The following is a 16,087-nucleotide window of genomic DNA, read 5'->3' on the forward strand; positions in this document are numbered from 1 at the left end:
ACTAGCTAGTTGCATTTGCTAGCTAAGTAAGTGAAAGTAAAAAATAAAATTCTCTCTCTCTTGCTTCTTCTTCATTTTTGAAGAAATCAATTTGTTCAAAACTGTTCAACTACCGTCTTTCTCTCTCTTTGAGTCAACTAGTCTCCTGGCACCTACTTCCAAAACCCGTTCAAAGGCACTTACATCTTTAGTCTTGCCCATTCACCCTCTGAATGGCACACACACACAATCCATGTATTAATGTCACAAGGCTTAAAAATCCTTCTTTAACCTATCTCCTTCCCTTCATCTACACTGATTGAAGTGGATTTAACAGGTGACATCAATAAGGTATCATAGCTTTCACCTGGTTAGTCTATGTCATGGATAGAGTAGGTGTTCCTAATGTTTTGTCAGTGTACTCACATACACCATCTAACACTACACTTCTAACACTTCGCCTCTTACACTAGGATAACAGTTTTGTTTTTTGGCCTAGCACTACATATTAATACGAATTTATTTATGTATTTTTATTTCACCTTTATTTAACCAGGTAGGCAAGTTGAGAACAAGTTCTCATTTACAGTTAGTTGCGACCTGGCCAAGATAAAGCAAGCAATTTGACACATACAACAACACAGAGTTACACATGGAGTAAAACAAACATACAGTCAATAATATAGTAGAAAAATAAGTCTATATACAAAGTGAGCAAATGAGGTGAGATAAGGGAGGTAAAGGCAAAAATGGCCATGGTGGCGAAGTAAATACAATATAGCAAGTAAAACACTGGAATGGTAGATTTGCAGTGGAAGAAAGTGCAAAGTAGAAATAGAAATAATGGGGTGTAAAGGAGCAAAATAAATAAATAAATACAGTAGGGGAAGAGGTAGTTGTTTGGGCTAAATTATAGATGGGCTATGTACAGGTGCAGTAATCTGTGAGCTGCTCTGACAGCTGGTGCTTAAAGCTAGTGAGGGAGATAAGTGTTTCCAGTTTTAGAGATTTTTGTAGTTCGTTCCAGTCATTGGCAGCAGAGAACTGGAAGGAGAGGCAGCCAAAGGAGGAATTGGCTTTGGGGGTGACCAGTGAGCTATACCTGCTGGAGCGTGTGCTACAGGTGGGTGCTGCTATGGTGACCAGTGAGCTGAGATAAGGGGGAACTTTACCTAGCAGGGTCTTGTAGATGACCTGGAGCCAGTGGGATTGGCGACGAGTATGAAGCGAGGGCCAGCCAACGAGAGCGTACAGGTCGCAGTGGTGGGTAGTATATGGGACTTTGGTGACAAAACGGATGGCACTGTGATAGACTACATCCAATTTATTGAGTAGGGTATTGGAGGCTATTTTGTAAATGACATCGCCGAAGTCGAGGATCGGTAGGATGGTCAGTAGAGAATAATAATAATAAGAAGAATAATAATGAATAATAATGAACTCATCATCAAGCTTTGATTATTTGAACCAGTTGTGTAGTGCTAGCGCAAAAACCAGGGTCTCCAGGAACGAGTTTGGGAAATACTAGTTTAAACAAACCTAAATGTCTGCCTTACGTTGACATCACGTCATTATTAGTGTGCCGCTGTGTAAAAGTGCCGCTGTGTAAAAACACGGAATACTTTTTGCTCCTCAGGTTCACTTGTCTCCAGCAAGTCATGATTCATTGCTAGCAAATGATAACCCTTCAATATCATAGAACCACTTGCAGTCATCACCAAAGTAGCCATGTTATGGTACAGACGCACCGAGAAATCTTACTGCCGACAGGTACTTACTGTAGCACCGTAGGAGGCCGTTCGCAATGCTCGTCAGTGGTCGAGAACTTGACTTTGAGCCAATCAGAGAACACAAAACTCCACATGGGAAAGCCGACAGAAGTGACAAGAAAAAGGAAAAAAAGAGGGCACTTTTGCCGGTGTTATCCAAGCCCTATTTCATTTACATTTTAGTCATTTAGCAGACGCTCTTATCCAGAGCGACTTACAGTAGTGAATGCATACATTTCATACATTATTTGTATTTTTATTTAATATATATATATATTTTTGTTGTATTGGCCCCCCGTGGGAATCGAACTCACAACCCTGGGGTTGCACACACCATGCTGGCGTTGCAAACATCATGCTCTACCAACTGAGCCACAGGGAAGGCTTTCACAAGAATTGTTTTAACTAAAACAATAAAGCCTTATAATACGTCTTTACATCTTACATCTAGCTAAGGATTTTTGTGCTTGAAGGATTTTTTTTGTTATGTTCAGTTTGATATTGTGCACCAGGCAGTCGCAAACACTTCATAAGAAACAAATGGGGTGATAAGTGCAGCACAATGCACACAACACTAAATGCTTTACCAAGCTGGTGATATATCAAGATTTTGATGAAGTAATGTAATTCACTCTCCATTATTCCATGGTTAGTGCTATCCGGGATCCTTGGGACATCCCTATCCTGAACCTTAAACTGAAAAATAACCCTTACCTAACCTTAACCCTTACATTAACCATTTTCAATTTCAAGGATTCCCACTTAGCATTATCCCTTCCTGCTTGCTAGCTAACATTAGCTAAATGGTTAGCATCGCCATTTAGCACAATGTAGCTAGGTACTCCACCGACTCTCTACAGTTAACAGGCAGCCTAATTCAAAAACAAATCCATTGTGATTTAATTATAATGATGCTAGTTATCTAGTTGAGGCCATCTGGTTAGTATCAACAAGGGCTTACTACATATTCTAGCTAGCTAGCAACAATGTTAGAACAGCTGCTAATTAGCTTAATAGCCACAGGCACAAGTCAACAAGCCACAGCCACCTTGTGGCCTGGAGTATTTAAACAAAGCAAATTGGAGGTAGAACTGTTTGTTCTACGTGAACAACAAAAAGTTAACTTCCAACACTCTGGGCAGAGGTGGTAAGTACCTATCGGCAGTCAGATTTCTAATTGTGTCTGACCCTTTAGTCTACCGAGGTGCCATTTTGGGCCTCTCCGCATCAGTTGCACTGAGGAGACAGTGAAATGCTTGACACAGCAGAGGCCTCAGCAGGGTTTGTGACTGAGCAGGACTCTGTTGTCCCTCTTGTTTTCTGTTGAGTCAGGTCACTGGGCTCTTGGCTGACACTGAGGTTACAGAGGTGACAGGGCATGTCCTACTGTCCTTCTGTGACAGTCTGGACGGATAGACGGACCTAGCCCTCCACCCCCCTCGTCCCTTGGGTTCTGGGGGGGTCATGATATGTGTGTGTGTGGTTTTTCCTGGGGTGTGCGGTTCATGTGTGTGTGTTTCGTTACGATTTGGGAAAGGAAAGGGGATACCTAGTCAGTTGCACAAGTGAATGCATTCAATTTGTCTTCCGTATTTAACCTAACCCTTCTGAATCAGTTTGTGTGTGTGTGGGGGGGGGGGCTCAGCAACCTTTTGACAGCCCTTCAGTCTCGGCTCTGTGATCTGATTGCGTCCCCCTCCTAGCTCCCCTCGTCCCCTCTCTTTGGTCCCAGCTGCCACCCCTGCCTGACATTTGACCCCTGCCCAAGGCCAAGGCTGGGGGGGTGGGGGGGTGGCTGTCACAGCAACCTGACAGCCCACCCGTCCATGACCACTGACCCTGGGAGCGATCAGTTACCATGGCGATCTCATTCCCATCATTTCCTATGAATCCCATTTAGGATGGGATGGAGGAGGGAATACATGTGCATCTCAGAGTCGGTTTGGATTGAGAGAGAGAGAGAGAGAGAGAGAGAGAGAGACGCAGGGTGTCAATCTAAGATGGGGTGAATAGGTGAGATGGCTTGTTTCACAAACTGGCCTCCAGTACAAAAGGTCAGGGCTTTAGAAGCTAACTGTTAACCCCAGTCATTGTCATTGAGAGATGTTTTTCGTTGAGTACCTTAATGAATAGAACCCAGCCATAGAAGGACTTCCGTCTCTCTATGATAACTTAAATGGTTAGTCTTTTCTATATAACTCAAGTCCTCATTCGTACAGCGCCAAGCACATCTGATGGATTTCAAAGAATCTGTCCGTTGCATAATAGCTGATGTAATGTGAAATTACTATTGCTCTGCCATCTCATTACGGTGTGTGTGTGTGTGTGTGTGTGTGTGTGTGTGTGTGTGTGTGTGTGTGTGTGTGTGTGTACAGTGCCCGTGTGTGTATGTGTGTGTGCCCCCCTAAAAGCACATCCTCATCCTTGGAGAGATGTGGTTGGCTTGGCAATAGGTACTAGAGGCTGCCCAAGATTCTGCCACACACACAGACGCACGTACACACAGCCCAATGAATAATTAACCCTTACAAGGCTTCTTCCTTTTGCAGGGCTTTCAGTTTCTTAACTTCGGTAGAGCGGCACAAAAAAGATAGTGTGCGTATTTAGAGCAACAAACAAAAAATAGAGAGGCAGAAAAGCTTGTTTAAGCGTGAGAAGAGGGGAGGGCATGGAGGAGAGGAGAGGGGGATGAGGAGAGGAGGTGGAGAATTCACGATAATGAAATTTGAAATGTGCGGAACATCAAAGACTTCTGGAGCAGCGCTGCTGTGCTAAGGAGCACCATAACCCCCACACACACACACACACACACTCTCTGTCTCTCTCTATCTCTCTCTCTCTGTCTCCATATCTCTCCCTCTCTCTCTCCTGTCTTTCCCTCTCCCTCAACATGTCTCTCTCGCTCCATCTTCTCTCTATTTCTCCATCTCTCTCCTCTCCTTCTCTCTCCCTCTCCTCTCTCTCTCTCTCTTCCTTTTCATATTTTCTCTTTCTTCGTCTCTCTCTCTCCTGCACTGTCTCTCCTGAGCTAGGGGGAAGAAAGGAGGGATGGGAGGGTTTGATTAGGGGGAGAAGCGTGGCGGCGGGGGAATGGGATGAGGTGGGCTAGGGGGTTTGTAGGAAGTTGGGGGAGGGTGTGACCGCGTTCCGTTCTGTGTGTAGAACAATGGTTTTTAACAAGCCAGCCAGAGTGCATTGAGTGAGTGTGTGTGCGCGTGTGTGCGCCTATGCGTGTGTGCACCTTTGTGTGTGTGTGCGTGCGTGTGCCTGCATATGTGATTGGAGCCTTGGTGAAGCAAGTGTGCCCTCTGATAAGAGAGCCTGGCTTAAAGAGCTGTGGGGGGGGGGAACCCAGGCGTTCTTCAGTGGGGGCAGAACTACAGCTCTTTTCGGGGCTCTAATAGTGCGCCAAAATGCAAACTCCTTCCGTTTGAGTTATGTGGGGAAAAAAATGATTGTGCTCTTTTACAGTCACTAAGGAATGCCTTATCCAATTCGTCACCTTGGTTTGGTCCATAAAACTCCTGTCTTTCCCTATGTGTGGTCTCTGACTATGTGCCTGTCTGTGTGTGTCCATGTATGTGTCTACATACAGTTGAAGTCGGGAGTTTACATACACTTAGGTTGGAGTCATTAAAACTCGTTTTTCAACCACTCCACAAATTTCTTGTTAACAAACTATAGTTTTGGCAAGTCAGTTAGGACATCTACTTTTTCTACAGTTAGGACATCTACTTTATAATTCACTGTATCACAATTCCAGTGGGTATGTTGACTGTGCCTTTAAAAAGCTTGGAAAATTCCAGAAAATTATGTCATGGCTTTAGAAGCTGCTGATAGGCTAATTGACATCATTTGAGTCAATTGGAGGTGTACCTGTGGATGTATTTCAAGGTCTACGTTCAAACTCAGTGCCTCTTTGCTTAACATCATGGGGAAATCAAAAGAAATCAGCCAAGACCTCAGAAAAAAAAATTGTAGACCTCCACAAGTCTGGTTCACCCTTGGGAGCAATTTCCAAATGCCTGAAGGTAGCACATTCATCTGTACAAACAATAGTATGCAAGTATAAACACCATGGGACCACGCAGCCGTCATACCGCTCAGGAAGGAGACGCTTTCCGTCTCCTAGAGATGAACGAGATGATTCTGGAGGAAACAGGTACAAAAGTATCTACATCCACAGTAAAACGAGTCCTACGGTTTGAAACTGCACATGGGGACAAAGATGGTACTTTTTGGAGAAATGTCCTCTGGTCTGATGAAATGAAAATAGAACTGTTTGGTCATAATGACCATTGTTATGTTTGGAGGAGGGAGGCTTGCAAGCTGTAGAACACCATCCTAACCGTGAAGCACTGGGGTGGCAGCATCATGTTGTGGGGGTACTTTGCTGCAGGAGGGACTGGTGCACTTCACAAAATAGATAGCGTCATGAGGAAGGAAAATTATGTGGATATATTGAAGCAACATCCCAAGACATCAGTCAGGAAGTTAAGGCTTGGTCGCAAATGGGTCTTCCAAATGGACAATGACCCCAAGCATACTTCCAAATGTGTGGCAAAATGGCTTAAGGACAACAAAGTTCTGTCAGGAGGAATGGGCCAAAATTCACTCAATTTGTTGTGGGAAGGTTGTGGAAGGCTACCCAGAACGTTTGACCCAAGTTAAACAATTTAAAGGCAATGCTACTAAATACTAATTGAGTGTATGTAAACTTCTGACCCACTGGGAATGTGATGAAAAAAATAAAAAGCTGAAATAATTAATTCTCTTTACTATTATTCTGACATTTCACATTCTTAAAATAAAGTGGTGATCCTAACTGACCTAAAACAGGTAATTTTTACTTGGATTAAATGTCAGGAATTGTGAAAAACTGAGTTTAAATGTATTTGTCTCAAGTGTATGTAAACTTCCAACTTCAACTGTATGTCCTTGCACCACGTTGTGTTTCAGCATACTCTTGAATTGAACTATCAGTGATATATAATATATATATATATATATATATATATATATATATCTATATCTATTATCCCCATAGTCTGTATTTCATCTCACACACACACACGCATCTTAGTCCTACTTATCCACCCTCTAGTTTATAACCGCCACAATGAAAAAGGCTCTGAATGCTACTAAAATCCCCTACCGTTCACTATTGAACATGCAAAACCCATGCAGGTAACACATGCATATACTTGCGTGCATTCATATGTACATATACAGGATAAGTATTTCGAAAGTCATGCATAAGTAGAAATTAAAGGAGTGTTCATAGGTGAGCTGCGTGATATCGCAGCGTGCAGCTGGAGTGCTGTGGCTGTGAAAAAGCACAACCACGCTTGCTGGTGTCTCGCTGCCTCCCTAACAAAATGTAGGACCGCACTCTGGCTGCAGATTAGAGAGGCAACCTAAAATGGATGCCTGACCCGGTCTGTGAGTGGGATGAGCGGAGAAGCGTGCACACGCTCTTCATCCTACGTGCACAGATGCGCACTCACACATACTCACACACACAGAAATGAGCATGCACACTCACACTCTCACAGAGGATACACAGAACTGAGCACCCACTCACACGGCAAATGTACTTTACATATAGTACCAGTCAAAAGTTTGGACACACCTACTCATTCCAGGGTTTTTCTTTATTTTGACTATTTCCCACATTGTAGAATAATAGTGAAGACATCAAAACTATGAAATAACACATATGGAATCATGTAGTAACCAAAAAAGTGTTAAACAAATCAAAATATGTTTTATATTTGAGATTCTTCAAAGTAGCCACCCTTTGCCTTGATGACAGCTTGGCACACTCTTGGCATTCTCTCAACAGGCTTCATCAGGTAGTCACCTGGAATGCATTTCAATTAACAGGCGTGCCTTGTTAAAAGTTCATTTGTGGAATTTCTTTCCTTCTTAACGCATTTGAGCCAATCAGTTGTGTTGTGACAAGGTAGGGTTGGTATACAGAAGATAGCCCTATTTGGTAAAAGACCAAGTCCATATTAAGAACAGCTCAAATGAGCAAAGAGAAACGACAGTCCATCATTACTTTAAGACATGGAGGTCAGTCAATCTGGAAAATTATAAAGCGCTATTATGAAACTGGTTCTCATGAGGACCGCCACAAGAAAGGAAGACCCAGAGTTACCTCTGCTGCAGAAGATACGTTCATTAGAGTTAACTGCAGCCCAAATAAATGCTTCAGAGTTCAAGTAACAAACGCATCTCAACATCAACTGTTCAGAGGAGACTGTGTGAATCAGGCCTTTTTCATTGTCGAATTGCTGCAAAGAAACCACTACTAAAGGACACCAATAAGAAGAGACTTGCTTGGGCCAAGAAACACAAGCAATGGACATTTGACTTGTGTCCAAATTTGAGTTTTTTGGTTCCAACCGCCGTGTCTTTGTGAGACACAGAGTAGGTGAACGGATGATCTCCGCATGTGTAGTTCCCACCGTGAAGCATGGAGGAGGTGTGGGGGTGCTTTGCTGGTGACACTGTCTGTGATTTATTTAGAATTCAAGGCACGCTTAACCAGCATGGCTACCACAGCATTCTGCAGCAATACGCCATCCCATCTGGTTTACACTTAGTGGGACTATCATTTGTTTTTCAGCAGGACAATGACCCAACACACCTCCCGGCTGTGTAAGGGCTATTTGACCAAGAAGGAGAGTGATGGAGTGCTGCATCAGACGACCTGGCCTCCACAATCATCTGACCTCAACCCAATTGAGATGGTTTGGGATGAGTTGGATCGCAGAGTGAAGGCCAACATGTACTCAGCAACACCTTCAAGACTGTAGGAAAAGCATTCCAGGTGAAGCTGGAGAGTGTGCAAAGCTGTCATCAAGGCAAAGGGTGCCTACTTTGAAGAATCTTTGTTTAACACTTTTTTGGTTACTACATGATTCCATATGTGTTTTTTCATCGTTTTGATGTCTTCACTATTATTCTACAATGTAGAAAATAGTTACAATAAAGAAAAACCCTTGAATGAGTAGGTGTGTCCAAACTTTTGACTGGTACTGTATATGATGTGCGCTGTCAGTTCACTGTTCCCATAAATAACAAAGTCCATAATCGGTTTTCTCCTCTTGTCGGATTTCCTTTTTGGAGCCATTTTGTCACGACGCAGCTTTCCTTTTTATTTCGCTCATGCACCGACACACTCCGTTCCTCGATATATGTGAGGAGAAGGGTGTGTGTGTGTGTGTGGGGGGGGGGGGGTATCACTAGAGGTACATTGGAGAGTAGGGATACACAAACATGCACACACTCAAAAGTGTTCTTGGCTCTGTCGCTGTCCCAAACCTGTCAGGAGAAAACATTAATAGTCAGGCCTCTAAAGTTTCTTCTCTCTACTCCGTTTCTCTGTCCTCCTTTTTTCCCAGAAAAAGAGTGAAGAGCAGGGGGCTCCCCTATTCCTCTCTTATTTGCCGTTACCTCTCCCTGCCTATCCATCTCCATGCCCCTCTCCTCTTCGTCACCCTCTTTCAATCTCCCCCCCTCACTCAGGTCATTTGGTGCGCTGTCATGGTTGCTCTCTTTGTCTATCTGGATAACAATTGTGTCGAACCTCTCCCTTCCCTTCCAGCTATTATTTTGCTGTTGATCCTCTACATAGGGAAGGATTCCCCATCTGGCGGCCCGCAGGATTTTATTGGCCCAGAAGTTTTCAGAGCAAAAAATATATATATATATATATATATATATATATATATATATATATATATATATATTTTATTTAAATATTTTATTGTTGGACAAAAAAAACTGTAAAAACAGCAACAAATCAGCTCCATGTAATTTTAATTTTGGAAATCTGTTCCAAAGTATTCACACGCATAATAGAGAGATATATGTGACCGTATACAAATGCAAGCAAGGTTTGAAATGATTATGTTTTAGTCAAATGTTATACAGTGCTTTCGGAAAGTATTCAGACCCCTTAGCTTTTTCCACATTTTGTTATGTTATTTTTTTCAGCAATCTTCACACAACACCCGATAATGAAAATACAAAAAACTGAAATACCTTATTTACATAAGTATGAGACTCGAAATTGAGGTCAGGTGCATGCCGTTTCCATTGATCATCCTTGAGATGTTTCTACAACTTGATTGGAGTCCACCTGTGGTAAATTCAATTGATTGGATATGATTTGGAAAGGCACACACCTGTCTATATAAAGGACCCACAGTTGACAGTGCATGTCAGAGCAAAAACCAAGCCATGAGGTCGAAGGAATTGCCCGTAGAGCTCCGAGACAGGAATGTGTTCAAGGCACAGATCTGGGGAAGGGTACCAAAAGATTTTAGCAGCATTGAAGATCCAAAAGAACACAGTGGCCTCCATCATCCTTAAATGGAAAAGTTTGTAACCACCAAGACTAGAGTTGGCCGCCCGTTCAAACTGATCAATCGGGGGAGAAGGGCCTTGGCGATGGTCACTCTGACAGAGCTCTAGAGTTCCTCTGTGGAGATGAGAGTACCTTGCCAAAGGACAACCATCTCTGCAGCACTCCACCAATCAGGCGTTTATGGTAGAGTGGCCAGACGGAAGTCACTCCTCAGTAAAAGGCACATGACAGCCCGCTTGGAGTTTGCCAATAGGCACCAAAACACTCTCAGACCATGAGAAACAAGATTCTCTGGTCTGTTGAAACCAAGATTGAACTTGGTTTCATCAGAATACCAAGCGTCTCGTCTGGAGGAAACCTGTCATCATCCCTACGGTGAAGCATGGTGGTGGCAGCATCATGCTGTGGTGATGTTTTTCAGTAGCAGGGACTGGGAGACTAGTCAGGATCGAGGCGAAGATGAACGGAGCAAAGTACAGAGAGATCCTTGATGAAAACCTGCTCCAGAGCACTCAGGACCTTCCAACAAGAAAACGACCCTAAGCACACAGCCAAGACAATGCAGGAGTGGCTTCAGGACAAGTCTCTGAATGTCCTTGAGTGGCCCAGCCAGAGCCCGGACATGAACCTGATCAAACATCTCTGGAGAGACCTGTTAATAGCTGTGCAGCGACACTCTCCATCCAACCTGACAGAGCTTGAGAGGATCTGCAGAGAAGAATGGGATAAACTCCCCAAATACAGGTGTGCCAAGCTTGTAGCGTCATACCTAAGAAGGTACTTCAACAAAGTACTGAGCAAAGTGTCTGAATACTTATGTAATTCTGATATTTGAGTAGTTTTTATAAATTAGCAAAAATGTGTCACTACTTTCCGAAGGCACTGTATCTTTTTGGGCTTTTTGCAGTCTACAAATGATGACCATCTGCTCCAGAAAAAATTGTCCCGCGGCGGAATGTAGTTGATGATCAAAGACATAGGGCATCTCTAACATGTCAGGTGCATCATATTATAATATTATATCACAATGAGGTATTGCTTTTCAATACATTTTTTACAAGATATTGTAGAGTGCATTGTGTGAAGATGAGAATATAGGTGTATTTCTTTCGAGCAACCTTTATTTGATTGAGTAACGTATTTTTATTGTAGTAACATTATTATGGATGCTGTGTGCTCTGATTTAGATATTATGGTATGTCATTTATCTGTGAAGCATTACCCAGAAGAGGACTGGGGGAAAAAAGGAACAATCCTTTAGCTTGCTTTTGACAGAACCGTCAACCATGTTTTTTAAAAGATTGCATAAATGACAATGTCCATGGTGAGGGCAAAACTCCTCAAATAATGTCCTACTGATGACTCAATGTGTTTGTGTGTGTCACTCTCTCTTTCTGTCTCTCTTTCTGTCACTCTCTCTGTCTTTCTCGCTCTTTTTGTCTCTTTTGCTCTCTTTCGCTCTCTACAGCGTGGGCCTTCCGAAGTAGAAATAGAGAGAATACAGTAGAGAAATAGAGAGTGAACCTTTTCTTTTTCTTACTCGGTGTGTCACCTTTTATTTGTGTCTCTCTCTAGCGGTGGGGTGGGGGTGGGGGGGGTCTCTTGCGTTCTCGCTTGACTGGAGCGACGGTGAAGCTCGCTCTCCGCCGTCCTCCCGTAGTCACACGGGAGAGAGACGCGCTCGCTCGGCCATAGCGCCTTTGACAGCCAAGCCTTTCCGACAGGCGTGAAGATGGGCTGACTGAGCTAGCTCGCAATGCAGGACTCACTGGGGCTAGTGTAGCGCTAAGGTGCCCTGCACTCAAAGACTATTCAGTCAGACCCATTGCTAACACTAGCGCTAGCTGATTCTCCAGCCGCATTGAGCATTGCTGATCTACTACGGCGTTTTGACACGACGTGACTACATGCATTCTGATTTATGGGCTCAAAATGGCTGCCGTATTGTGACTTGCATTGGAGTCAGGCTTAAGAGTGTAGCCTATTCCTTCTCTGTTATAAGGCCATTGCTTGGACATTGTATTCCTCTCATATAAAAGCGAACCTCTAATGTATCTGATGCCCTGGGGCTTTCTGTCTTTAATGAGTGGGTAGTAGGACTATTTATACTCCGGAAAAGCTGCCCTCCATTGTAAAATATGCAAACGGTGGGCAATCCCTTTGCAGCTTTCGTTGGGGAATGTGTATATTATAACAGTGCATTTGCCATAGGCATATCCTACATTTGATATAAGTGTAATGCTTTTTGACCCTCAACTTCTCCAAATGTGGCGTTTGATTTTGATGTGATGTCAGTCAGAAATATCTAATCTGAAACCGTATTGGCCAGTGAGGACCAATGCTCTTGAATCCTGTTTTGAATGTGCTCTAGTTCGAAATTATCCTTGGGCTACAGATCTAGGATCAACTTACCTCCCCAAATACTAACCTTAACCACTCCATCAAAATCAGCCTGTTTTCTGGGGCAGTCAGTGCTTTGATATAGAGAGAGAACCACCTCGGCATCACCTCCAGCACAATTCCACTCTAAATTCTTCACTGCTGCCTTGTGGCTGAAGACTGGTACTGCATGTTGCGGTTTTATTCTTTCTCCCTGACAAATAAGGGACGAATACTGCTCTGTAGCAGTACAATGTCTTCTCGGACTTTCCAATGTATTTTGAGAACGAGGCCAAGAAAACGAGGATGCAAAGAATCAAGGAAGGATGAAGTGATCCCTTGTGTCGGTGAACAATCCAGCACACCTTAGAATTATTGTTTGTTAGGGTCTCCAGAGTGCTAATCTTTAAATGTATTTTGTGGTGGAAGGAAGCCGTGTGTTTTGCTGCAAAGGAGTAATCCCTCAGCAGGTAGTGTGTTTGAATCCTGCTCTCGAGGTGCTTACACCATGTTGCAACACTTATGGAGAGCACAAAGCAACCAGCAACTCTTTCATGCTTTGTCCCAGAGCGCAAGGAACAGAGCCAACGCTATAGAGAAACAGAGTCTGTTTCATGTGTCAATCAATCAATCACGCTGCTTTATAAGTCAGAGAGCAGATCCATTATCTTTGAAAAAGTGCCCTTGGTTCATGTTCTGGGCATATCGTAGCAAAACATTTCAAAATGTTGTGCAATGGAAAACGAAAATGAGCAGTTTTGCACCATTTCAGATTATTTTCTTACATTTTCTGACGAGTAAACAAAACCTTGAAGTCGGTTTGTAGCTGTTGTTATGATTAGGACAATTCCTGACCATGTAACCTGACTAATTCCTCAAAAACCGGAATCTAGAATTTTTCCTGGTCAGGTCACATGGTCAGGAAGGAAATCTCCTGGCTCCATTCATGATACATTTCTTGTATTTTGATCTTGTGTCCATTTCAGGTGTTATCTGAGAAGGGCTATGGATCCATCACCACAGAGATTCTAGAGGGCCAGGAGTTCTTCTACGCGGAAGACTACCTCCAGCAGTACCTGAAGAAGGTTCCCAAGGGCTACTGCTGTCTGAAGGGGACCGGGGTGAACTGTCCCATCGGAGCTGAAGCAGACGATGACAAAGACGAGCTGTGAAAAGAGAGAGAGAGAGAAAGAGAGAAAGAGAGAGAAAGAGAGAGAGCGAGAGGGAGAGAGAGAATGGAATACAAGGTGGATGGAATACAAGGTGGGTTTTTCGCAGATCTGAGTTTGTCGCTATCAAGGTGGAAATCACGCATTTGAATTTTCCTGCTTCATATAGTCTCTTTATGGCCAAGTTAGGAGACTTGTTTGGACAATCTTGACTTTCTATAAACAATCAGCAATAGGTATGGGTTAAAAAAATGTTTCCACTCCCTAAAGGTTTTCTGAACTTGCTTAGCATTGTGTTAATTTGGCTAATTGGCTAAATCATTTCAAAAGTATTTAGCAATCTGTATGAACGCTATTGTATACAATGATAAAAAAAAAAAAAATCATTTAAATTGAAGTGTTGCAATTCAATATAGCCCGTATCAAGGTTATTTTATTATTATATTGGTGCATGATGCCGTGAGACCTCTTTGTATGCGAGGCTGAAGTACTGATAGAAATCCACAAGATGGCAATAGATACCAACAAACTTAACCTCTCAACAAAACCGCTTCAGGATTTCATTCCATCCACTCAATGTGACCACCTCACCCTTTAGGGCTATCTTCCATTAAGAGAGATGCTGGCCCATGTTAACTCCATTGCTTTCCAAAGTTGTGTCAAGTTGGCTGGATGTCCTTTGCGTGGTGGACCATTCTCGATACGCACTGGATGCTGTTGAGCGGGAAAAACCCAGCAGTGTTGCAGTTCTTGACACAAACCGGTGTGCCTAGCACCTGCTCCCTACTTCCATACCCCGTTCAAAGGCACTTACATTTTTTTGCCTTGCCCATTCACCCTCTGAATGGCACACATACACAATCCATGTCTCAATTGTCTCGAAGGCTTAAATCTGTCTTTAACCTGTCTCCTCCCCTTCACTGATTGAAGTGGATTTAACAAGTCACATCAATAAGGGATTATAGCTTTCACCTGGTCAGTCTATGTCATGGAAAGAGCAGGTATTCATTATGTTTTGTACACTCAGGCTTATGTGTGAGAGCATCCCTGGTTTTCAGCTAAACAAAATCAAATCAACGTTTATTGGTCGAGTACACAGTTCAGCAGATGTTGTAGTGGGTGCAGCGAAATGCATATGTTACGGGCTCCTTACAATGCCGTATAATGTTTTTAAAAAAGCACACAGGGTCTCCTGAGTGGTGCAGTGGTCTAAGACACTGCATTGAGGGCTAGCTGTGCCACTAGAGAACCTGGTTCGTGTCCAGGCTCTGTCGCAGCCGGCCACGACCGGGAGACCCATGGGGCGGCGCACATTTGGCCCAGCATCGTCCGGGTTAGGGAAAGGTTTGAGTGGCAGCGCACTAGCGACTCCTGTGGCGGGGCGGGCGCAATGCACGCTGACACGGTCGCCAGGTGCACATGTTTCCTCCGACACATTGGTGCGGCTGGCTTCCGGGTTAAGCGGGCATTGTGTCAAGAAGCAGTGCAGCTTGGCTGAGTTGTGTTTCGGAGGATGCACGGCTCTCGACCTTCACCTCTCCCGAGTCCGTACGGAAGTTGCAGCGATGGGACAATTGAAATAAATGAATTAGGCCCTAATCTATGGATTTCACATGACTGAGAATAGAGTTGCATATCAGATGCATACTTTTTTCACGCAGGAAAAAAAGATAAAACGCATAAAAAAATATCTTGTTTTGTAAAAACAGATCTAAAATGCTTCCAATTGTAATTTATGCTCGTTATCAGACTAATTGTGTGCTTCTTTTAAAATGCAAGATTAACTTTAAGCAAAACATGAAGGAAATGTAGCTGGCTTTCTATTACAGCCCTAAACATTAGAAATAGGATGGCCATACATAGTAATGCAAAAAATACCTTGCCTTTTTCATTGTAAGCTCATTTACTTGTGTGGCTGCCAGCCAAATATAGTTGAACTTCTGTTGTCATCTGATTAAAATGAAGCTATTTTATGTTGAATGTGTTGCACTGATGTATTTTCTGTGAAGGAAAACTGTAGTTGCACATCCCTTTCACTCTATTGAAGCAACAACAAAAAACACAGTTGACTTTCAATATAAAACGTGACCGCTGTCAATACACAGCTGGTCTCACCTGCTCCTGCTTTCTACTGTTGTGCTATTTACAAACAAACACGTGACTGGATCAACTGTGCTGGGGAACTAAGTAAGCTTCATAAATGCAAAATAATGTGACAGATAAAAATGAAGTATGTGATCTTTATCTCCTAACGTATTGCATAAGTTGACTGCAGGTATTTACTTTAAAAAATAGCTACAAATATGAAATGTATAAAATGTATTGAAAAACTTCAAATAAATATTTTCAACAGTATTGAAAACCATCCCGTGGCTATTTCCCAATATACAGAATACCGCCCAAGCCTAGTA

At 43.1% G+C, this 16,087-nt stretch overlaps 1 protein-coding gene across 2 annotated transcripts in view; it reads left to right on the forward strand.

Moving 5' to 3' along the window:
• msrab (methionine sulfoxide reductase Ab) overlaps positions 1-14,059 on the forward strand; it is a 59,623-nt gene extending 45,564 nt beyond the window's left edge. For both annotated transcript variants that reach the window (XM_029714034.1, XM_029714033.1), the window contains exon 6: positions 13,494-14,059. In XM_029714034.1, the coding sequence (XP_029569894.1) occupies positions 13,494-13,679 (186 nt within the window). In that variant the 3' untranslated portion in view covers positions 13,680-14,059. The remainder of the gene's footprint in view (positions 1-13,493) is intronic.
• The last annotated feature ends 2,028 nt before the right edge of the window (positions 14,060-16,087 follow it).

The sequence above is a fragment of the Salmo trutta genome, chromosome 25, assembly GCF_901001165.1.
Source record: "Salmo trutta chromosome 25, fSalTru1.1, whole genome shotgun sequence".
NCBI classification, from domain to species: Eukaryota; Metazoa; Chordata; class Actinopteri; order Salmoniformes; family Salmonidae; genus Salmo; species Salmo trutta.